This window comes from Oryx dammah, unplaced genomic scaffold (assembly GCF_014754425.2).
Source record: "Oryx dammah isolate SB20612 unplaced genomic scaffold, SCBI_Odam_1.1 HiC_scaffold_9, whole genome shotgun sequence".
Taxonomy (NCBI): Eukaryota; Metazoa; Chordata; class Mammalia; order Artiodactyla; family Bovidae; genus Oryx; species Oryx dammah.
The window spans coordinates 14428397-14454092 of NW_024070193.1; the positions used below are offsets into that span (position 1 = coordinate 14428397).

The window sequence follows — 25696 nt, forward strand, 5'->3', positions numbered from 1 at the left end:
AACTGCATTTGGCCCTTGAACAACACGGGTTTGAACTGTGCAGGTCTGCTTATACATGGATTTTTTTTTAATAGTCAGTGTTAAGTACTACACAGTCTGTGGTTGGTTGAATCCATGGATATGGAACTGTGGTTATGGAGAAACTGTGTATACACAGGGCAAGCTGTACTCAGATTTTCAACTGCAGAGAAGATCAGCTTCCCAGCCCTTATATGGTTCAAGGGTCAACTATACAGGCAAGGCATTCCAAATAGTTTACATGCATGACCTTAATTAAGCCTCATGATAGATTCATGGAATAGCTATTGTCATTTGACAAAAGAGGAACTGGACGTGGAGGCTTTAAGTATTTTAGTAATTTGTTCAAGTTCACCCACAGTAGTGAGTTGTTGTCATTGTTAAGTCACTCAGTCATGTCCCACTCTTGGCGATCCCATGGACTGTAGCACACCAGGCTTTCCTGTCCTTCACCATCTCTTGGAGCTTGCTCAAACTCGTGTCCATTGAGTCAGTGACGCCATCCAACAATCTTGTCCTCTTTCGTCCCGTTCAATCTTTCGTCCTGCCTTCAATCTTTCCCAGCTGATATCAGGATCTTTTCTAATGAGTCAGCTCTTCACATCAGGTGGCCAAAGGATTAGAGCTTCAGCCTCAGTATCAGTCCTTCCAATGAATATTCAGGACTGATTTCCTTGCAGTCCAAGAGACTCTCAAGAGTCTTCTCCAACACCACAGTTCAAAAGCATTAGTTCTTCAGTATTCAGCCTTCTTTATGGTCCAACTCTCACATCCATACATAACTACTGGAAAAACCATAGCTTTGACTGTATGGGCCTTTGTTGGCAAAGTAATGTCTCTACTTTTTAATATGCTGTCTAGGTTGGTCATAGCTTTTCTTCCAAAGAACAAGCGTCTTAATTTCATGGCTGCAGTCACCATCTGCAGTGATTTTGGAGCCAAGAAGATAAAGTCTGCCACTGTTTCTTTCGTTTCCCCATCTGTTTGCTATGAAGTGATGGAACTGGATGCTATGATCTTTGTTTTTTGAATGTTGAGCTTTAAGCCAGCTTTTTACTCTTCTCTTTCACCTTCATCAAGAGACTCTTTAGTTCCTCTTCTTCTTCTATCATAAGGGTGGTGTCATCTGCATATCTGAGGTTATTGATATTTCTCCCAGCAATCTTGATTCCAGCCTGTACTTCATCTAGCCCAGCATTTCACATGATGTACTCTGCATATAAATTATGAATAAGCAGGGTGACAGTATACAGCCTTGACATACTCCTTTCCCAATTTGGAACCAGTCTGTTTTTCCATGTCCGGTTCTAACTGTTGCTTCTTGACCTGCCTACAGATTTCTCAGGAGGCAGGTCAGGTGGTCTGGTATCCCTATCTCTTGAAGAATTTTCCACAGCTTGTTGTGATCCAAACAGTCAAAGGCTTCAGCGTAGTTAATAAAGCAGAAGTAGATGCTTTCCTGGAATTCTCTTGCTTTTCTATGATCCAATGGATGTTAGCAGTTCGGTCACTGTTTCCTCTGCCTTTTCTAAATCCAGCTTGAACATCTGAAAGTTCTCAGTTGTACTATTGAAGCCTCACTTGGAGAATTTTGAGTATTACTTTGCTAGCATGTGAGATGAGTACAATTGTGCAATAGTTTGAACATTCTTTGGCATTGCTTTTCTTTGGGATTGGGCTGAAAACTGACCTTTTCCAGTCCAGTGGCCACTGCTGAGTCTTCCAAATTTGCTGACATATTGAGTGCAGCACTTTCACAGCATCATATTTTAGGATTTGAAATAGCTCAGCTGGAATTTCATCACCTCCACTAGCTTTGTTCGTAGTGATGCTTCCTAAGGCCCACTTGACTTCAACACTCCAAGATGTCTGACTCTAGGTGAGTGATCACACCATTGTGGTCATCTGGGTCATGAAGATCTTTTTTGTATAGTCCTTCTGTGTATTCTTGCAACCTCTTCTTAATATATTCTGCTTCTGTTATGTCCATGCCATTTTTGTCCTTTATTGTGCCCATCTTTGCATGAAATGTTCTCTTGGTATCTCTACTTTTCTTGAAGATATCGCTAGTGTTTCCCATTCTATTGTTTTCCTCTATTTCTTCACTTTATTCACTCTGGAAGACTTTCTTATCTCCTCTTGCTATTCTTTGGAACTCTGAATGCAGATGGATATATCTTTCCTTTTCTCCTTTGCCTTTCGCTTCTCTTCTCAGCTATTTGTAAGGCCTCATCAGACAACCATTTTGCCTTTTGCATTTCTTCTTCTTAGAGATGGTTTTGATCACTGCCTCCTTTGTAGTGTCATAAACCTTTGTCCATAGTTCTTCATGCACTCTGTTAGCTCTAATCCTTTGAATCTATTTGTCACTTCTACTGTATAATTGTAAGGGATTTGATTTAATTCATAACTGAATGTTCTAGTGATTTTCCATATTGTCTTCAATCTAAGTCTGAATTTTGCAATGAGTTCATGATCTGAGCCACCATCAGCTCACAGTTATGAGTTGGGAGATGGAATTTGAACTCTTATCTCTGAAATTCCAGGCCATGTTTTTCTAGTCACCACTCATCTTTTCCCATAGTTGGAGAAAACTAAAGTATTTTCTGGAAAGATATTTGTTCATCTTCATGCTTGTTTTGTTTCAAGAGAAAGTAAAAGAAGTCTTTCAGAGTTGGAGTCCAATGTATTGGTTAGTTGGTTGTACTAGAAATAATAGGAAGTTCCAAAAGATCAAAGGGTTAAAGAGTACAGACGTCCTCTAAATATTGAATCCTACTTCCTGTGATATTCACTTTGAAGCCCTTCCAGAGATGAAGCTGTATTCCTGACTCCTAGTTTTCTCCATATCCCACATGCCCAGTGCAGTCCTAAACACACGTGGTCATAGCCACCATGTAGCATGTCTGTCCATGGTGTCTGACCCCAGGCAATGAAAGCAGGAGCACTCAGTAACACGTGTTGGGTTTGACCCTTAGGTTTTGACATCCTGAGCCTCAGTCACGTGCCCCACGGCATGCCAAGAACAGCCCAGGCATTACCGTGGTGCCCTTGCTGGGAGATGTGCACAGAGCCCCAGAAACCTGGCTGGGCCCAAGGGTGCTCCTCTAGCATCCAGGTTTCCTGCCTCAGACGGGCTTGGCTTTACTCATTCCACACGCAGAATTCAACTATTTCCTTCTATTTCTTACTCAAAGAAACAAAAGAAATTTTACCTTTTCCACATGAGATTAATCATGATTGTGTTTTCCCCCTTCAATTTCAAGGAAGGCTAATTTTCATGGGCCAGTTGAATGAGCAAAGAAGCAACTGGCTAGGTGGACCTACTAGGCACAGGGCAACCCTGTGCCCCAGGATTGAAGCAGGTGTGGCTGCTTCCCAGAGAGCCACGGGGACTTCACCTCTTGAGGGTGTTTCCTCTGCATGCCCCAACATCCAAGATAACACTTGGATGGCGCAAAGTAATTGATTATTTCTTATTGTTACTGCTTTTATTACCTGGGTGAGATGCTGCTGTGACCAGTGTCTGACTTTGTTTCTTTTTATAGTCTCAGCACCAGTTGATGAAAAGCACTTGAGGCTGATCAACCCTCTGCTTAATCTATAAAAGAGTGAGGCTCACCCTCAGGGCTCGAGGGGCCCTGATACCTGGTGCACTGGGCTTCTGGCTGGTGCAGCCTTGTGGCACTTATTCTCTTCTAATGATGGGTGCTCATTAACTTGGTAGATTTTAGTGATTTTTCCATCAGAGGGTTCAAAGGCAGCTTCAACTCACCACCTCTGCTGTGTTAGCTGTGCTCTGTTGATCTTAAAGAATCGTACAGTCTCTGTAAGAAGAGGCTATGGGATGAGTTGGCCACCTAGGCAGGAAGGAGAGAAGGAAAAGCTCCTTTTGAATCTCCTGTTAGCATTCAGATCAACAGATGGAGCTTTCCACTCTCCTGGCTGTTAAGGTGTAAGAAAGAGTAAGGCTTCCCATGGTGACAATCCCTTTGTTTAGAATTTCCTATGTTCCTGCTCCATGCCCCTGACACTTGGAAGTTGAAAACTGCTCCAGAGAACACATTTTGTAGCCCAACAAAGAATACATATTTTTTGCATGCTGCCCTAGTGAGTCACTTTGCTTCTCCTACTTTTTGATTGAAAATTGCTTAAATATGACCCTCAGTGGGTCTTTATGGTTTTAGGGCCATATTTGCAAACATTAAGCTGTTTCAAGACTGGTTTGGGGGCAGATTTTTAGCCAAAGTGAGTTAGAGTCATTGCAGGTAAAGTACCTGACCTCACGGTCACATAGTAGGTGTTTAATAAATGCTGTGCCCACCATTAGTAACGACCTTGAATTAGCTGCACTCACGTCTTTGAAATTCAACCTTGTTTTTTTTAGGAGAATCTTGTTCTTGGTCATAATTTTTGTCTGGTTGGAAAAGAGCAGAATCAGGAAAACAGCTTTAAGTAAATCCTAATATCATGAGCCGGGCACCCAGTACAGGACACATAGGGTTGCCCATGCTTGGTTTGCATTGCTTTGAGTTTCTTCCTCAGAGACTGTATCTGCCTTCCGCCAAAGTTTCAAAGAGACCCATCTGGGGAGCACAGAGATGCTAATGATAAGGTCTCCCCAGCAGCCCGCGGTTGCCGTGGCCTGGTGGTGATGTCATGGAGATTAAGGCATGTTATCTGTAATAAGAATAAACCCCTGCTGCTGAGTGCAGCAGTGCAGCACCAATCTTGGGCTGGGCAGGATGCTCAGGGCTTATTTTAGAGCCAAATGAAAGCAGGCAGTTATCACTTTCTTTAACTATAATCAGCCGAACAGGATACAGGTAGCCACAAAATGGGAGTTATTTAAAACAGTAACAAAATCACTTCAGAAAGGGCAACAATCTGGAAGTCACTCTGCAACATCTAGTTAAAGCTGTCTTTTAAGTGTGGAGAAGACAGAGCAGGTTTGTTTTGTAACCTCCTCCATGGCAATCAGATCAGGAAAGCTTCCTTATGAAATGAAAGGCAGGGACCCTGACTCAGAGGCTGCCCCCAGAGGAGTTGAGTTTGACCCCAACTTGTAAACTGGAGCCTTTGAAAATGATTCCAGTAGAGTCCTGAGCTTCCAGCCATCTGTCTGACAGGGCAGTTACCAGGGAAAAGGGGTCTCACTAGCCTGGGCAGTTGATCCAGCCTGGCCTGGTGACCCCATAACAGCCCCTCAACTTGGGTTGAAAGTTGATTCTGGATATTGATTATGAGACTTTATCTTGGGTAGCTTTTCCTGTGACATTCCAGTAAGACTCTGGGGTGGGGCACAGAGCTGAATTCTAAGCATTTCCTAGCACCTGTCAGAACCTGCTGCTGAGCGGAAGGCAGAGAGAGGTGGATTCAGTGTGGCCCCCATATAATTCTGGCTCTGGACCTGTTAGGTATGTGACCTTGGGCACATTTTTAGTCTGGCCGAGACTTGGTTTGCCCCTCTGTGAAATGGGGATGATTAGACTCTCACAGGGACATCCTTAGAAGAGTACCTTGCTGACAGTTGCTAAATAGACTTCAGTAAACAGCAGCTATTGTTACCCTGGTCTTCAGCTATAAAACTCATGGACAGAAGCTGCCATATGATCCCTTGATAACCCCAGCATGGCTTCTGAAGGTGTCTGTTACTGCAGTAACAAGTGTGAATTTTACACTGCATCATACATGCCAATGAGCTAAGAAAACCAGGAGGCCTATCCAGCCAGCTGGATGAAGCCTGAGTCAATTCCCAATGCGTTTAACACCACCCCCATTAATTAATAATGGCAATGAAAACCAGACTAATAAATTACAACAGCAGCTGCAGCCCTGCCTTCTGCTGAATGCCTCCTCTGTACTAGGCACTGTGCTAAAGGCAGTACATGTGTATAACCTCATTTAAATGACCGCCCTATAAGGAAGCCATTGCTCTCACTATTTTACAGATGAGAAAACTGAGGCATAATGAGGGTTACAGAAAAACAGCATTGTAATATGTAGATGAGTTATGATTTGAGCTTAGGTCACTGGCTTCAAAGGTATATTGTTAATCATTAAGTTACACTACCAGTCACTTGGGACTCTGGGAATAGTGTAGCTTTAAGAGTCCAAGATCCAGCAAAGAACAAAATCAGGCTTTCTGTTGTAAGACTCATAATGAGACTAGCATGATGCATAGTGTATTTCAGTATCCTTCCACATGCCCGATTATTTAAACTTGGAACATCTCTGGAAGTTTATTTATAAGTGAAAAAATGAAGCCTCAGTAGAAGGTGAGCAACCTGCTATGATTGCACCCTGGATAAATGGCAGAACTGACCTTTTAAGCCAAGGCCATACTTCATCCATGTCTATAAGACACCAAGCACAGCCATGTTCCACTCAACCCATGCTGCCTTTCACCAGCTCTGATCCAGAGTCCAGCTGCAGAGACAGAGTTGGGTAGTAGGCAAAGGATAAAGCTAATAATCAGTTCAGTTCAGTCACTCAGTCGTGTCTGACTCTTTCGACCCCATGAATCGCAGCCCACAATAGTTCTGGTGAAATCCTAGAAAACCCTTCCAGGGGCACCTGCAGAAATCCCCTGTTGAGGATGCAGACTGGCGTGGTGGGCCAGTCAGGGGCCAATTAGCGTTGTCCATTGTGGCCTATCGGAGAAGGCAATGACAACCCACTCCAGTACTCTTGCCTGGCAAATCCCATGGACGGAGGAGCCTGGTAGGCTGCAGTCTGTGGGGTTGCTAGGAGTCGGACACGACTGAGCGACTTCACTTTCACTTTTCACTTTCATGCATTGGAGAAGGAAATGGCAACCCACTCCAGTGTTCTTGCCTGGAGAATCCCAGGGACAGGGGAGCCTGATGGGCTGCCATCTACGGGGTCACACAGAGTCGGACACGACTGAAGCGACTTAGCAGCAGCAACAGCAGCATTGTGGCCTATGGTTTATTCTGTGGCTGAATTAGTGTCAGGGCTATATTAGTGATGAGTGTTTCTGTGAGAAGTTTATTCAGGGAGTTCCCCAAGCCAGATGCTTGGATGGTTCATAGGCTTCATTTCTTTCTCAGTATACACTGGTTCTGCTTGCATCTGCTGAGAGGGAAAAAGTCAGAGGACAGTCAGCAAGACTAAAAATGTCCTGAAGAGGAAGGGGCTTTGGAGGACTTGCCAGGTACCCACTTTGGCTCTGCCGCCTATGGATGCCTGTGTGGTGCTCATCAGGAACTGGTTTCCATCTCACTGTGGTCAGAGTGGCCAATTTTCTTCTGGGTGCGCATAGGTGCTCTTTGGTTAATCTGCGTGTGTAATCTCTCTAATTTATTTCTAAAGGAAGAAGGTTTCACATCACATTTTGCAGTTGATCTCTTCAATCTCAGTTGCATCATCGAATATTCAAGATTCAGGCAATCAGATGATCATTCATGCATTCTACCTTTTAAGTCAGAATATTAATACCTTCTCCATGCTGGGTGCTGTGCTAGGTGTGAAACAGATCCAACCCCAGTACTGTAGTATGGAACTTTTATTCTAGCATATGTTTCCAGCCCAACATTAAGTATGCTTCACATTAAGCACTGCATGATTTCAGAAAGGGATTCCTGGAGGGAGAATTCCTTCCAGTCATTTAGAAGTTCATGTAGTACAGTGTTAACGTGTCATCTCCAACTGTTACATAACTCAGGTTGGACTTTAAGTGTCTCTCCTTTGGGATGCCAGGAATAGTGGGAAGAGGAACTGGGGAGAGGGATGAAATACATGTGTGGGATAAAGTATTTGCTCCATCTTAAAGCTCTTAAGTGGCTACTGGGAAATTGCCATTCTTTTTGTAAAGGTGTTAATAAGAAACTAAAATGTCTGGAAAAAAATTGAAAGTAAAATATCGTTGCAGCTGAATAAAGGTCATAACTGAAATAAGAGCTATATTTTTACCACCGAGGTAGAAAAAAACATCCATTTTCTTGTTTCATAAACTGCACTGTTTTCAAAAGGGTGTACTCACTACTATGGTGGTGGTAATGAAAGGGGGGCGGGGTTCTAACCAAGGAGTCAGCTGGTTTTCAACAAACAGTCAAGGAGCTGGCCTTCTCTTGGTCTGAGCCTATTTCTTAGCGCCTAAAAGAGACAGTGGATCCTGCCATTTCTTAACCCAAAGTGACCCTTCCCAGCACTTCTCAACCTTGGAGACAGTCAATGTGGGTTTCAGCAGAGGCCCAGGATTCAGTTTAAAACAGCGTATTCCTTTGGAGTATCCTTGTCCATGCAAGTCATCCTTGTTCAAGCCAAAATACCTATTTTATCATGCTTTTTGGGGAGGGGGGTTCTGCTCCCCCTTTTCCATCCCACTGATAGCCTTTGTTCTCTTGGTTCTTTAAGTCCCAAGTGTGACATGACTGTGTCTGTAGTCCTGGACTCTGCTGTGTCCCATGCTTGTCACTCTTGTTGTTGTTGTTTAGTCACTAAGTCATGTCCTACTCTTTTGTGACCCCATAGACTGTAGCTGCCCCCCACCCAGGCTCCTCTTTCCATGAGGTTCTCCAGGCAAGAATACTGGGGTGGGTTGTCATTTCCTTCTCCAAGGGATCTTACCAACCCAGGGATCAAACCCACATCTCCCGTATTGGCAGGTGGATTCTTTACCACTGGGCCATCTGGGCAGCAACACCCTTGTCAGGCCTGCCTTGATTTGTGTTTGTCTCTGTTGCACTGGGGTGGTTAGTGACTGTTCCCCTGCTGGTTGGTCCACAGCACCATGTGGTTCTCATGTTTTCCCACTTAGTGAAGCTCCTTTCCCTTCTCTTCTATAGAATTACCCTTTATGACTATCAGGCCATGTGCAGGGCCAACAAGGAGAGCAGCGACGGCGCCCATGGTCTTCTGGATGTAAGTACAGTGCAGTCACTCAGAAGACAGCTGTGTGTTTTTTCCTGTCTCTGTGTGTGTGCATATAGTTTTCCTTGGACCCATCAAGTTTATCTGTTTCAAAATAATGAATATTTAAATGTTTCCTGATTTCATTGATTAAGAAAAGTAATTTCTGTTAAATCCAAATCCAGTGAGTTCCGGAATGACAAGCAGACCTAAAGTCTTTGATGGATTAATGCAGCAACCCCCCTTTCATGGGTAGAAAAGGGGAGAAGTTTTGCCTATTCTCTCATTCTCAAATAAAAGAGACTTTGGTTTGGTTCAATAGAAGCCTTCTTTTTGGTTATAATAGAGCTGCTAGTCTGTGAACAAATCCACATTTTGATCAGATTCTCCACTCTAATTGTGCTGCTGCTTTTAGCATTATTTTCCCTGGAGCTGATCCATCCATGGTGTCACAGTTGAGGATCCATCAACATAACTTTGTATCATTAGGAACTGGCTTTCAGATCACCAGGAATTAACTCAAAATTTACCCTTGGTTTAAAAATATAATTTACAATGTGCAAGCAATGTAAGTTTGGCCACCAATAACTTGAAAACACAGAAAAAGCAGACATAGATACTTCTACATAGTCTGGCATATAGGTATAAGTATAACCCTTACATGTTATCATTTTGTAAATTCCAAAAATCAACCTAAAATTTGGTTTGAAACACAAAATTTAAGAACCATTTTGGTTTTAAAATATAAATACACACCTTCTCATTTGCAGATGTAAGATCTTGCAAGGGGATTATTTAAAAACCAAATATTTAACACGGTTCTCATAGACTAAAGGAGCAAGAAATGATTCGAGCTGGGACATTTCTGAGAAGCAACTTGGAACTAAAAATGGGACGATTTGAAAAATACCACTTTTTAGAATGAGAATCAACACATATTTCCTAACCCAGTTTCCCTAACCTTAGCATAAGTATTTCCAGACTTAAAATGTTCCCAAGATATGTTTTTATCATTAGGCTTAAAAGCTCAATGGCTTTGCCCTTCTGAATGTTAATGTGCATTTAAAATTTTAATCCCGTATTTATATAATCCCTTTGTTTACCCTGCATTGAGCCAGCATCTGACAGAGAATCCTTGAGTATCCTGCCCCTGTGCCTCCGCTTCCTCACTTCCAAAACTTCCTTAATCCCTTTATTCATTCTCTCCTCCCACACTGAAATGTCACTACCCATCCCAGTGGGTACAAAGACCCAGAACTATCCTATGGTCTGAAAGAGAGATGGTTATTTTTCAAGCCGTAAGAAGTGTAATGGCAGAACCACAGGACTGCATGGCTGCATTTGGTTTTAGGAAATAGTTAATAATTCCCATCCTTAGATGACCCTAATCCTGGAAGCCCTGTGATTCAGGGTGTGATGGAGACACATTCAGTCAGAGCCAGAGATTCAGTCTGCCATCTGGGTGGGCTGGGAGTGACCCCCGCGCGCTGTTGTTCTGTGCATTTGCTTATTGGCTTGAATAGGGATGTTTTTTAAAATGTTCAGGGGTATATAAATTTGTTCTTGTTTTATTTGAAACTAGATAATCCTCCCATTCCTAGTCCTAGTCCTTATCAGCAAAATGCTTTGAAGGTAGGATTAAGCAGCCATCACATCAGAGATCAGGATTAGGCATTTCATTTCCCTGCTACCTAAAGGAAACCACAAAAGGTTCTGAGGCTTTTCTGGACCTGCAGCTTGGGGCCCGGGCTTTGCCAATGTCATTGCCTGTCTCTCAAGTCCACCCACCACTCGCATATCTGGCATACCTAGGTACAAAGAACTGACTGAGGGGGAGACCTGGTATTTTCCAGAATTCAGGAAATTGAATTATCCACATAGGAAATATCACAGGGTAAACAATCCCACTGCTTTTTTTAATTAAAATATTCTGAAATAAAGATTAGCCTGTCAATGCCTTCTTTTATAGAGTGAAGGGGATTTTCTGCAAGGATAAAATCACATGTTTATATGGTTATCATTTTTTTTCACATCTGAATATGTGAGTGTGAGAAAAGGCAGCTTAAATCCTACATAATTCATGGGCGGCATTAAAATCAAGTATGTGCAATTTTTGCTTATTTCAATGAATGACATACAGTGATGGAGAACAGGGAATCACCTTTCCAAAAGGCAGCCCTGAGAATTACCATTTGAAATTAGTTATATGATTCCTGCCGCTCAGCATTAGGCTGCGAAATATTAGCCCCCAGAGGGTAAAGGTTTAAGCATCGTTTGCTGAACTTCCTTTTTCCTTCCAGAGATAACCCCTGTATTAGATCATGTTTATTTGACTTGTAAATCACATCTTACCACAGGGGAGTTCAAAGTTTTAAAATGTTAGTTTTGGGATATAGTATCCAACCATTTTCTTCTTTAAGGGAGAGCTTCACTGTTTTTTGACATGATATGAATCTCTCTAGAAGAATAACATTGTCTTTATGTAAAGCCTTAGGTTAAACTACAAATTTTGTGTGTGATACATTGTTTTTAATGAACCGAATTCTTCTCTGCAGCCTTATAATGCCTTCCTTGCCGCAGTAAAATGGATAATGACAGAACTTGTCTTGTAAGTACAATTTGCTGCGTTTTTAAAAAAACATTACTTTTCTCTGTTCTAAAGTGAATTGAGAGATTGTGCTTCATGCTTCCAATAAACATTAGATGATTCCTCACACTCTGCGATAAATTCACTGAACATCTCGAAATATTGAACGTAGAGTCCAAAAGATCATCTTTTAATAGGTGAATCGTGGTCACTGCTTATGCCCTTATGTCACTGTTTAGCAGACTAACAGCTTGCAGTACACAAACCAAATTTATTTATTGTGGTTACTGTTAAATTTAACATCAATGTCTGGCTGTTTTTAATGCAGCCTGGGTGGGCTGTGGTCAGAAGAACAAATTGCCAGGGCTGTCCACCGTGCTGCTTTGGATGTCTTGGCATGTGCAGGCGAGGGGGCCTGTGCAGTCATGGGTCAGGGGCTTTCTCAGGTGTGATTTAATTGTTTACCTTGTCAAATTACAGTCCTGCTGGATGCATCTGTGACTTAGGTCAAACTTGAAATGGCACAAAGATGAAAGGCTTGACTTCCAGATGAGATATTGGACACATTACAGAAACACTGTGTCACACAGAAGGAAGAAATTCCATGGACCAGCATGGAAACCAGATCATTCAAGCTGCACCAGACTCTCATTCTTATTTTCCCCATTAAATTTCCAGTTCTGTGTATTTAAGGCAGATTTCTTGTTATTTCATGAACAGACAATGTCTTATTTATTGCTTTAATGTAACCTATATTAAGTATAACTTCATGTGGAGAGTAAGTTCTTTATGTATGTAAGAGACAGAAAATACAGGGAATAGTGGGATTTTCATTGTGAGCTGCTAGTGATAGCAGCCGTGAGCCTGAGAAGGAAATGACTAGATTTTGATCTATTTCCTTTCATTTGGTTTTACCTGGTGGCTCAGCTGGTAAAGAATCTGTCTACAATGTGGGAGACCTGGGTTTGATCCCTGGGTTGGGAAGATCCCCTGGAGAAGGAAATGGCAACCCACTCCAGTATTCTGCCATGAAGAATTCCATGGACTGGGTAGTCCATGGGATTGTAAAGAGTCAGACACGACTGAGCAACTTTCACTTTCACTGGCATTCTTTACTAGCAATTGAGAGATTGTGATTTTTATGAAGTTGCACTGGGACATAATTTCCTAGAAAGGAGTTTATTCCAATTGTCCTCACCACCTTGCCCTGCACACACACACACACACACACACACACACACACATACACACACACACTCAAATACATTTGTGTGACAGTGTAAATTTTGAAAGCATCCTTTATACTGTAGATCATAGTCTTAAGTAGAGACTGTTCTGTTTGTATTTCTGAACCAAGGTAGGAGAAGCCCTTTGAATGTGGACTTTTTACTGTGGACTCAGACTATAACAAGAAAAAAAGTTTTCCCTATAAAGCATGATATTTCTCAAAAGAATCCCTGAGTTTTAAGTGAACCTGATTTCAGGGTTTAGCTGGCATTGGTGTTAAAACAGTCTTTCACAAGTAAGACAAAACCTAGTGAAAATTCAGTGGTAACTGAACCAACTATGTTGATATATCCAGATATCAGATGATGTTATTCTTTCAAATGAGGTGAGTGATGTTGAATAACACAGAATGTCACTCTTCCATTCAGGGTGTGGGTGACCAAGTAACATTGGGCTTTTCCATTCCCTGCTTAGGTTTCTGGTGGAATTTAACCTTTGCAGTTGGTGGCACTCAGATATGACAGCTAAAGGTAAGGAGCAGCTGTCTTCATTTTCCTTGCTCAGAGTGATGAACCCGGGATTCACCAGCTACTTTTCACCAGGGATGTGCTCACATAGAACTACCCAGGACAAAGTGATGATTTCTCCTTTCTGTAGGCAAAAACCATCCTTTGTGCTGAGGGCAGTGCCGTTCAGTCTGACAGAAATTCCACAGCTCATGTTGAATGTACACTTTGACCTGTTTCCTTAACTAAGGCTTTGAGGTCATACACTGCACAGGTGAATTCTTCAGAAGCTAGTGGGCAGTGCTGAAATCTAAAGGTCACAGACACATCACCTTTCTCAGGCTGAATGAATGAACAATCATTACCTTTTTACTATTACCTTTCATAAAATATAAATTGGATCATATTATTTTCATAGCTGAAAAAGCCATCAATGATTCGATCAGTAATTAGTAGAAACTATTAGAGGCCTGAGTTTAGAGTTAGATTCATATGGATATAAGTTCTGGCTCTGAGGTTGGCCTTTGTCAAGTTAGCTGATCTCTTCAAGGCTCAGTTTTCCTACAGTAAGCTAAATAAAGAAAATAATAAATAATATTTATCTTTATTGTTTATGTGTATTTAATGGTAAGATAAATCATGGTGTATACCGAGTGTAGGACTGGAATATAGTAAACCCTCAAAAAGGGAGCTGTAATTAATTTATGATAATTGTGATAATGATGTTGACTTGTAAAAAGAATGAAATATTGCCATTTGCAGCAGTATGGATGGAACTAGAGAATATATTTAGTAAAGTGAGACAGACAAAGACAAATGCTGTATGACATCACTTATATGTGGAGTCTAAAATTAATACAAATGAATCTATATAAAAACAGAAACAGAAAATAGGAGACAGACTTACAGTTACCAAAAAATGACAGCCCATTCACTGAAAGCCGTAGGAAATAATTATAAAATTTAGTAATATTTAGCAAGAAAAACAATATGCAAAACTGTATATGCCCCCCAACCCCCCAGTGACTGGGGAGAAGGAGGATGTAGAATTAACTTGGATCAGCAGTCAGGCCACTGGGGAGTCAATAAATAGGGACCAAAATATGAATTAGGAAGAGAAGACCCTCAGATACCCCAAAGAAAATTTTACGTATCACATGAACCTGCTTTTGTTTAAAATTGTAGATGGTTTGAAAAAGGAAGATGAGAAGGAACTTACCTAATGGGTACTTGTTATCTTTTTCTAGTCACTTTTCTTACTTGGCTAGCATGTCCAGATTTTTACTCTAAGGGGTGAAAAAAAAAGGTACATGAGATTAAATGAGAGAAAAGGAAGGAAAATGATCAGTGGAGGCCAAGCGAGTGGATGGTAGTTGGTCAGATGGCTGCTGTTTCTGCAACACCAGTGCCTTGGGACAGATCTCAGTCCTTCCCAGTCATGCTTGGAGCCCTGTTTCACTTAGAGATGAAGCACCTGACTTCTGAGTCAGGCAGCCCTCCTCTGCCACTTGCTGGCTGTGCAGTTCTGGACAAGCTGCTTGGTCATTATGAGCTTTGGTTTCCTTGCTGGTCAACAGAGATAAGATGTGATACAGCTGTGAGCAATGGATTCAACCATGCATGATGCAAAGCCCACATGCAAGGTGTGGCACAGGGCAAGTCACCATGCGTGGTAGGTGGGGCTCCCGTTTGGGGAGCTGGTGTCTCTTTCAGCTTAAATGTCTGGCTCCTTCTTAGGAGTGTGCTCAGTGCTGGGGCAGCAGGCTGGTGGTCTTCAGTGCTTCACTCTCTGGCATTCCTCTCTTTCCTATTCATATCCACATGGCCTGCCCACCCTGCCCACCAGGCTTTTATAGTGAGTGCCAACCTTCTTTGCCACTAACCCCACTCTTCCCTTCCCTGCTGCTACAGGCATCTGCCCTCACTCCTGTGCTGGTCCTTGACATGGACAGTTCGTTGTTGAGTTACTTCTGAGTGCCAGTCTCTGTGAACTACGATATCTGCTTAGACCAGTAACTTTCAGCATAGAGGTGATTTTGGCTCTCAGGGGTCATTGCAATGTTGAGACATTTTTGGTCACAACTAGGGATGGGAGAGAGCTACTGGCATCCAGTGGGTAGAGGTCAGAGATGCTCATAAAACACTATGACACATGGGACAGCCCCTCACAACAAAGAATCATCTGACTCAGAATGTCAGTAGTGCCACTATTGAGCAATCATGACGTAGACTGAGGGGTGTAGGGTAGGAGAGATGAATTATGAAGGGGGGCACAATCTATACTCAGAAACTCGTGGAGGTTCTCATTCTGAAATCTCACCTTTCTTCACCCTTCTTTCTCCTCCAGCTTAGCTAAAATTTTAGCTAAGAGGAATGATATGATGCTTCAGGTCTGTGTTTTCTGTCTCAGAAACTTTTAAAACAGCTCTTAATAGGTAATTCCAAATTGTCTCACTCTGTTGACAGACTGCAGAAAGACCTTGTCAGATGGTTAAATCATCTGCAAGTGCTGTGCCCTTAGGTAGTACTTTTTCCCTTCCAGAGTGCCAGCACGGGGTTCTCTTCAGATCCCTTCAACATACCTGAGAGGTGAGGACTGCTGGAATGTGTTGTTGAGCCTCTCCGAGGCACCTAAGTAAGGCAGCTAGGAGCAAATAAGCTCAACCGTAAACCAAGACCGGCCCCCTCCGCTGGAGGGCGGCGGGAGATGCAGCTGGCCCTCTGTGAGTCCTGTGTGGAGCAGGCTGCCTCACGTGGGCTGATTGTCTCGTTCGGACCTGCAGCCCTCTGCTGGGCATGGCTATGACTTTTTCCATTTTATAGATAAAGAAACTGGTTCCGATGGTGAATGCTCTCACCCACAGAGCTGCTATCATCCGAATCTTTGTTAGATGTGAATGTGAATCTCAGACCCAGTAAAAGCCGGGAAAAGTTCCAAGCACCATAACAATATTGCCTTGCGAGGTTTCTGCATTCTAAATTTACCCTTCTCTCACTGGATAAAGACCCTGAGCTGAGACATACATCTTTGTTTAGCTAAAAATGGAATCCATAATTACACTGTTTATCTGCTTCATTTCCTTAATGAAGGGGACTGTGGAAGGCCATTTCTGCTTGATTATCACAAAGGTATCATTTTGGCGAAGTTGCACAAAGAGAATGGAGCTTGCTGGCACCCGGTTATGAATGAGGGTGCATTCGCAGAGACAAAAGAAGAGGAAAGCTTTTCAAATGGCAACTCTATTCATTCCTGATTGTCTGCACATAATTACTGTGAACCCAAGTCAGTTATTCTCATCAGGGACATTTGTTGCTAAGGGAAAATTAAAGAAATCCAATTGTGTGGATGCTCCCCTGGGTGCCTCGTTGTAAGTGAGTGATAGGTCCTGGCGGCTTCAGCCTGAGAGGTCCAGTGTAATTGGGGTGAGAAGCAGACAGGGTGATGGCCAAGAGTGAAGGCTCCAGGATGTGGCGAGGACGTGCATATGCATTTGGGCTTCAGAACATACAATGGTGTGACAGGCAAGCAGTTAACTTCATTTCTCTGAGTTTTAGTCTCTTCATCTGTAAAACAGGATAGCAGCAGGGCCATGCTCACCGTGAGAGGGTGAGAATTCAATCCATCAGAGGATCTAGTGTGGTGTTTGGCTTGTAGTAGGCACTTAGTGGGGCTTCCCATGTGGCGCTAGTGGTAAAGAACCCTCCTGCCAGTGCAGGAGATGTAAGAGGCGTGGGTTCGATCCCTGGGTTGGGAAGATCCCCTGGAGGAGGAAATGGCAACCCGCTCTAGCATTCTTTCCTAGAGAATCCCTCGGACAGGGGAGCCTGGCGGGCTACCATCCATGGGGTCACAAAGAGTTGTTGGACACGACTGAAGCCACTTAGCACGTACCCACGCATGCACACATGCAGGCGCTTAGTGACTATTGGCTGCAAAGGTGGTTTTGCTGTTTAGGTAAATGATGATCATGATAAGTCACTTTCTGTGGGGCTCAAGGCAGGCTGTGTCTACTTCCTGAACTTCAGTTTTCTCTTCTGGGAAAAAAAAAAAAAAAGAATCAGTCTAGCTGAGCTCCATGATCCTTATGTACCAACACCTTTGTAAGATGATGAGTTTTGAATGCCTGAGAGTTAAAACAGTACCCATCAGATGACTGGCAGCCTTAGTTACTGGTTTGAAATTCCATAAATAAACAGTAACAACTGGCAAATATATGTGATGTTTTCCTGTAGCACGCCAGACTGAGAAACATCTTCATAATAAACCATACTATTTAGATTAAATGTGGCCATGGTTTTATATGATAATTCATGTGTTTCCCAAAAGCACCAAGCAACTTCCAGCCAATCTATAGTGTTACTTCAAATAAACTCAAGGGCTTATTACCACATCAGTATGGGTGACCTAGAGTTGTGAAAGGAATAAGAATTTATCTCCCAAAAGGATCAGAGCCAAATGAGTCTCTCCACTCAGAGATTTGGACTCTTTCCATTATAACTGGGCCCAGACAATTAGAGATGGTGCCGTTATCAGGGTTATTTAAATCACGTGTGCTGCCTATCTCAGCCTGCCCCCCAAAGATCTTTCTTCCTTTTTCTCATTGGCCAAAGTTCATACAGCAGTTAAATATATTTGTGTGGGAACCAGACAGCCCAAGTTCAAATTTTGGCCCTGCCATATACTCACTGGATGAATTTAGGCAGTTCACTTCATCCTCTGTTCCATTCACTAATTTACAAAACAGAAAGAACACTTTCTCCTATCTTATAGTTTGATTTGTTTAAATTTTGTAATGTGGTACTAGATAAATATGTGTAAAGTGGAATGACATCTGGCATATAGTAATTTCTTAATAAATTTAGCTGTTACCATCATTATATGCCATCTGCATGCTTGCACTGTATTAACTTATAATCTATGCTTTTATTTACTTAATCTTTATTTCAGTAAGCTGACTTTTTGAAAATTAAATATTAAAATGCAGCTTCCCAAATTAAAAGTTAGTCCTGTTAGCTGTATGCTGCTGCTGCTGCTAAGTCATGTCAGTCGTGTCCGACTCTGTGTGACCCTATAGACAGCAGCCCACCAGGCTCCCCCATCCCTGGGATTCTCCAGGCAAGAACACTGGAGTGGGTTGCCATTTCCTTCTCCAGTGCATGAAAGTGAAAAGTGAAAGGGAAGTCACTCAGTCGTGTCCTACCCTCAGCGACCCCATGGACTGCAGCCTTCCAGGCTCCTCCGTCCATGGGATTTTCCAAGCAAGAGTACTGGAGTCAGGTGCCATTGCCTTCTCCAGTTTGCTGTATAATCAATTGTAAAAATAATAACCCTGAAAATAAAGTGTATTACCATATTACAGTTAGCTCCTCTGAGCTTCATGTTTGGCCTCCCTAAAATAAAAGAGAAAAAGCACAAATGAAAGAAAAAAAAAAAGGCAAAAACTGCCTAGCATCAAACAAAATCTTCTTCCTGACAAGAATCAAGGACATTGATAAAGAAATGGGAAGAGAATGATGTTCCAGCCAAGTGCCTCTGTGTTGTTACTGTTGAACCTGCGCCACCTGAAATCCCCTTGCCTTCCACTCAAGGCAGGCCATTTGCCATTAGGGACTGAGAATCTCCCATTTCCTTTGTCTGTTTTATTTGCCTGAAAAACACCATTCAAAAGAATTATTCATTTGCTCAGCAAGCATGTAAGGACACTTCCTGAGAGCTAGCACCGCAGGCTCCGGGGACAGGCGGTGTCTGGAACTTGGCCCTTTGCAGGCGCGACGGCTACAGCATGGTACTCTTAGCACTGTCAGGATCAGGAGGGCAGCTGTCTGCCATTCCAGCCAAACAGTGGTGGCCTAATAAGGCTGACAGTCTGAGGACTCAGTGAAATAGCATTCACAGTAGAAGTGGCGGTGGCTCTAAGTGTGTACACTTAAGTAGCACTGGCAGTGTACCAGCCACTTTCAACAGATGAAGCTGTTTCATCCTCAAACGACCCTTTGGAGTTGGTTCTGTTCTTCCCATTTTGCAGAAAACATTACTGTGTGGAGAAATTAAAAACCCACTTAATGTCACACAGCAGCAGCAGAATTCACAACACCCAGAGTTTGTGCTCTTAGCTGCTCTGCAGTTAGCATGTAGAGCAACATGAGGATGGTATGTAGGTGGTAACATGGAGGCAGGGAGAGAGGAGCAAAAATGTATGTGAAAAGATGCTGTGTGTCTCTCTGTTCAGAGCTATGCATGCATTAGTCTATTCATTCCTCAGAACAACCCTGGGAGTTAGATGTGAATCGCCGCTTAATGTCAGCGACCAGTTCCTAAAATCACGATTTGTACAAAAAGCTGATTGAGTCTACTTCCTTTTGTTTTAAATAAGAAAAACTACAATGTACTATGCTGAAACTCCAAACCCCCAATCAATTTCCTCAGAATAATTAAAGCTCACTAAAAAGGCCAGTATATAAAAGAATCACGTAAGGATATAAACACTTAAAACACAGCTTTCTGATCACCCAACAATTACCTGGCTGTTACCAAACAGTTATTTTGCATTCAGTAACTCTGTGATGCCTCTCTTAGTGCTGGCAGCCTCCCAGATGGACATTCTATGAAACATCTAACGGTGGTTCTGACATCCAAACCAGTTGCATTTGGAATATACCTGGAGAGATTGTTACAAATATATGTTTATATCCATGTTAACATCAGTCAGAAACTTCATAGGAAGTTTGAGTTTTGGGAATCTATAAGCAAATGTTCTACTGGAAAAATGTTCATGAGTAAACCTCTTGTGAAGAGTACCTGTACTGCTAGAATCTCCATTTTACAGATGAGAATACTGAGGATTAGCTAAAAGTAGTGAAGCAGGAATTTGCACTTCAAACTCCTCTGACTTTACCTTTAACTACTATGCTAATGATATCTATCATCATTGTCATCATAACTAATGGCTTCATGAGAATACTGGCTTTATTTTTGTTTTTTAAACAAATGTATTGCACTAAGTACTCAGCATATATTATTTAAGTGAGTTCTCACATCAACCTCTTAATAGAAGAACTATATCATGCCCAATTTATAAATTTAAAATATTAGGTTTTGAAATTTGCCTACTGGACATAACTTGTTTAAATTATTTAATAGACCACCAAGCCCTTACCAAGTACCTACTATGTACTTACCCATGTACCAGGGTTATTTAGTACTATCTTTCTGCACAAGGAACTTCACAATAGTAGGATTAGGTTCATGGCTGTGTTTCATAGACATTACGTATTTTACTATTCCATATTTCAATTTTGTTTCTGTAATAAAACCATGCAATTGTGTTATGACCTTTATCTCACCCTAAATAATATGGTGTAGCTTATATTTTGTACATTTATTCGGACGTATATGTGTGTGTGTGTTTTTGTTGCTAAGGTCACGTAAGTCTGAGGCCAGAGATCCAGTGAGTGATGTTGTACCAGAAAGTAGAATTCTTGAGATGCATAAATGATAGTTGATCACGCCAACAGAACTGCTTGAGGAATTATAGCTTATAGAGTTGCTTGGCAGATGAAGTCACTTGACTAATTAGAAAATAATGCATTATGCTGTGCCTAGAAAAATCACAGAGCAGCAGGAGCGGAACTGCGTTCTGAGTTACTGTGGGCTGCCAGTCACAACAAAGCCAGTGCCTTGCATTCTTTATCTTTTTTTTCCCCTTATCCCTACAGCCCAGAAATTGAAACAGACCCTGGAGCCTTGTGACACTGAATATCCAGCGTTCGTCTCTGAGCGCACCATCAAGGAAACCTCAGGGCACATTGCTTGTGAAGACTGCTCCAAGTAAGCGCCCCTCCCCCTACCCCCTGCCTCTTTCTGTTTGGTAGAGACCTTTCCCAGATGGGCTGGTGCGGCTGCCATGCCCAGGATTACGATGAGAGCTGGAAACATGGCTGCCCTCTTGTGTGAGGAGCTATTTTCCTCAGCTTGGAAGGAGCACCACTTGGCTTTGTTAGAGGGATCGTTTAGAGTTTGGGAAGCATTCAAATGTATGAAACTGCGTCCTAGAATATAAGAGATTTTTAGCCCAGTTTGTAGATGGTTGGAAGAAGTCCTAATTGGTTTTTTATCCCAATTAACAGTTGGCAATTTATTTCACCAATTGGGGGAAATTTCTCAGATGTTTTTATTGAAGGCACCAAGCCTTCAGGATTCACCCAAATCTGACATATTGGGAATTATTTCTTGGTGGCTTAACATGAGTGTCCCTGATTATTAATGAAGTTAGACCTCTTTCACTGGTTTTATTGATCATTTGGAATCTCTGGCTTCTTCTTTCCTGTTAGCAGTTCTCTCTTGGGTGGTGGGTCTATTCTTACTGACTTGGACATTCTTTTTGTGTTTCAGATATGATTTCTTTGCACTTCTGTGCTTTGTCTGTGTCTTCTTATTCCTTGGTCTGTCTTTTCACTTTTTATCGACATCTTTAGATGCATGTAAGTTTTCCTTTGCTTTTATTTTCATGTGGTCAAATTTATCATTTTCCTCTTTGATTTGTGCATTTTGCGCCTTGTTCTAGAAACTGGTCTCTACCCTGATGCAATACATATATTCTCATATATTTTTATTCTGAACACATTAAAAAATTGCCTTTCACACTTAGAACTTTACTGCCTCTGGAATTTATTTGTGTGAGTTTCATGACTTAGAGGTCTAATTTCATCCTTTTCCATATAGTTGGCCTGTTAACCAGCACTTTCTACTTGGTATTTTTTTATTTTCCAATAGATTTATTATGACACCTGTGTTACAGGCTGGGTTCCCATCTATGTGCAGCTCTCCTTTTAGGTTTTATGGCTTATGTGTCAACACCATATCTCTTTAATTATTATAGTTTTGTAATGTGACTTGATAGGTGGGAGGAAAAAAATCTCTTTCTCTTATTCTTCTTTTAAGTCAGCCTAACTGTTTTTGCCTCTTTACTCTTCTATATTAATTTTAGAGCCAGCTAATTAATTTTGATGAATTATGCTAGGGTTTTGATTACTATAAGCTATAAATTAATTTGTAGATAACTGCTATTTTTATATTAGACCTTCCCACTTATAAGCTAAATATCTCTGTTTATTTACATGCTTCTCAATACAGTTTTGTAATGTTATGTTAGATTTATACCTAAACAGCTTATGAGACTTTGCTTTCAGAAATGGCATATATTTAATACTATATTATCTGATTGGTAATTGCTAACATATGAGACTCTCACTGATTTCTATACATTATATATCCTGCACCCAGCTGCTAACTGCCCTTTTAGATCTAATAGTTTGTGTATGGATTCTTTTGGACTTTTTCTCATACATATTAATATCATTTGCAAAATTTTTCCTTTCTAATCTCCACACTTAATTATTGTTTTGTTGTGCTAGACTTCTGATACATTTGTTGAATAGAAGCCATAAGAGTAGATAACTATGTATTGTTTCTAATTAAAAGAATCACTTCTGATAATTCCATGTTAAGTATGATGTTTGCTATTGGGCTTTTAAATTGTAGGAAAATATAAATAATATAAAATTTACCATTGTAGCTATTTTGAGTATATAATTCAAGGGCATCAAGCATATTCCCAGTGTTGTGCAACCTTAATTATTATCCATCTTCTAAATTGCTATGAGTTTTTGGTAACCATTTATTAGGTTAAAGAAAACCTCTTCAAGTGTACTTGTTGCTCTGGTTGTTACTGTATAAAACTTGAGTGGGTGATAAAATGTATGAAAAAAATTTTTTTGCATCATCACTAAAATAATTTTAATTCTTAATATGTGTTTCACCAGTATAATTTTTTTAAATGTAAATCATGAGCTACATCATATATATTATAAATGTCTTTAATAGTAGATGGGTTATATAATGTGAAACATACTTGCTTTTGCAGGATTGACTTTCATTGTTTGATTACAAAATTGTTTGAGGACAAAATTCATATTACTAGATTCATTTGCTCATACTATATTGTGGACATTTGCATCTGTATTCATAAAGAAGAGTGGTCTGTACTTTTCCTTCCTTCATTTGACTTTGCTATCAAGGTCATTTTATTGTCACAAATTTACTTGAAGAGTCTATCCTCTTCCTCTAATATCTTTAACATTTTGTGTAAGATTAAATTATCTGCCTGTTGTAGATTTAGTAAAACCCATAAAACTATCAGTGATTGATGGGTTTTTGCTTATTTGTTTATTTTTGTGTGAGTACATTTTCAGTTACTCTATTAGTTTCTCTAATGGCTACATGATATCTCTTTGGAATTTCCATTTCTTTTTTAGATGATTTTTAGATGGTGATTATATTTCTCAGAAAATTGCCTGTTGCATCTTACTCTTAAAGTTTATTGCATGCATTTACAAATAGTGTCTTTTTATTACACGTTACCTTATTTGTGATATTCCCCTTTTAATTCACTCTCAGTCTCCCCGTCTCCTTCCCTCGGTCCCTCCTGTGTTTCCTCCTCTCCCCTCTCTCTCCCTCTCCACACTGGCACAGATATGTCTGTTCTGTTTTTCTTTCCAAAGAATCATCATTGAGTTCGCTTCATTCTCTCTGTTTCTTTGACTTTCTGTTTCATTTATTTTGCTTCTTCAGTGTATCGTTGTCTTTATTTAAATTCTTATTTTATATGTTTTGGGGACTTACTCTTTTTTTTTTTTTTTACCATTTTGTGTTTGATGCTTAACTTTTTCAGCTTCATTTGTATGTAAACATACATATATATGTATATACATACAATATATATATGATTTCTCTCTACATTCCAGCTTATCTTTGTAAATTTAATATAGTTTCATTATTATTCAGCTCTAACAGTTTTCTAACTTTCACTTTTTTTTTGATCTGTAAATTTTTAAATAGTGTTTTAAGATTTCCTAATCTATGGGTTTTGAGGCTTTTTTTAAATTATTGATATCTAACTAAATGACAGTGTTGTCTATATAACAAATGTGTTTTAATTTGTGTGGAGATTTGCTTTGTATTCTAGTATTTGTCTCTGTGGTTTTAAAAGCAAGTTTTATTCTCTAAAAGCTGAATGTAGAGATTAATATGTATCCATTGGATCAGGTGTGTTTATTGTGTTTCAAACTTCTTTTCTTGGTCTATTGTCGATGTCAAGCTCTCACCAGGCTTATGTATTTTTCCATTTTTTCATGTCATTCACTTTGTTTTGCTTTCTACATTGTGAAGCTATGTTACCATGAAAATTTCTGTTCAAGAGTGGTATAGCTTCCTAATAAACCATTCCTTTTATCTTTTGTGTAATAACCCTCTTTATATGGAAGTGCTTTATGCTTTAATGCCTCTTTTGTTTGCTAATAGCATAGGATTAGGACTTCTTCTTTAGATAATATTTCCTAGGCCCATTTACCCCATACACACACATTTTTGACTTTTCTGTCATGATCCATTACAATTATAAATAGAATGTAGCTGGATTTAAAATTTTATTATCTCTATTATTGACAGATTTAATCTTAAAATTTACTGTGCTTACCAGTAAGTTTGGATGCATTTCTATTATCATTTTATGTTTTTTTGTTCCCCATGTTTTTTCTTTTCTTTTTTCTTTCTTTTTTGCCACCTATTATATTCAGTTTTCTCCATTCCCTTTTTTCCCTTATTAGTATACTAGTGTATTCCAGTAAAGTATACATTCTGTTTCAGTTGGTAAGGATCTCTTCCTTCCAGGAAGATCTGTTCCTCCAGAACAAACAAGGCCTTAGGACCTTTGACTTGGATTATATCTCATCTCTTTCATGTAGTATTTTCTAACATTTTAGTTCTACTGTGTTCTTAACCTACCAAATATATTATTATTATTATTGCTGCCTATAGTAAATGAGATGCTTACTACTTTGTTTACTTACCATTGCCTTTTTTAAAACCATTGTTTTTGGTTCTACGGTATATTGGAAATTGTTTTCAAGAATGATCTGGGAGTGACAAATTATCTCATTCTTTATTTAAATTCTTATTTTATATGTACTCTACAGTGATAGTTTAACTTTATACTATCTAAATTGATATTTTAAAAATCCTATTCCATTGTCTTATGACTTTTAGTTTTGCATCTTTATAAGTAGTCTGGCTTTTCATTCCTCTCTGATGATTTTTAAAGTGTGTCTCTTTAATGTTCTGATGTATCACTGAAGTATATTTAGATTTAAATGTATTTCTGTTTGTGTACTTTATTCCATATAATTTCCTTAAGCATATTACAGTTCACTAATTTTCTTTTGATTATGTCTAGTCTGCTGGTTAAAGAGTCCACTGAGTTTTTTTTTTAAGTATTGCATTTTTGAAAAAAAGTATAGTTGATTTACAATTTTATATTATTTTCAGGTGTGCAGAGAATCCATTGTGATATTAATAAGGTTTTTGTTGTTGTTGTTGTTTGTTTGTTTCTAGAAGTTTTATTTGCTTTTACTAAAAGCTGTGTTTTTT

At 40.3% G+C, this 25696-nt stretch overlaps 1 protein-coding gene across 2 annotated transcripts in view; it reads left to right on the forward strand.

Annotated features, from left to right (window-relative positions):
* CACNA2D3 (calcium voltage-gated channel auxiliary subunit alpha2delta 3) overlaps nt 1–25696 on the forward strand; it is an 874546-nt gene that overhangs the window by 802431 nt on the left and 46419 nt on the right. For both annotated transcript variants that reach the window (XM_040246536.1, XM_040246537.1), the window contains 4 exons: nt 8829–8904; nt 11448–11500; nt 13181–13236; nt 20929–21040. In XM_040246536.1, the coding sequence (XP_040102470.1) occupies nt 8829–8904; nt 11448–11500; nt 13181–13236; nt 20929–21040 (297 nt within the window). The remainder of the gene's footprint in view (nt 1–8828; nt 8905–11447; nt 11501–13180; nt 13237–20928; nt 21041–25696) is intronic.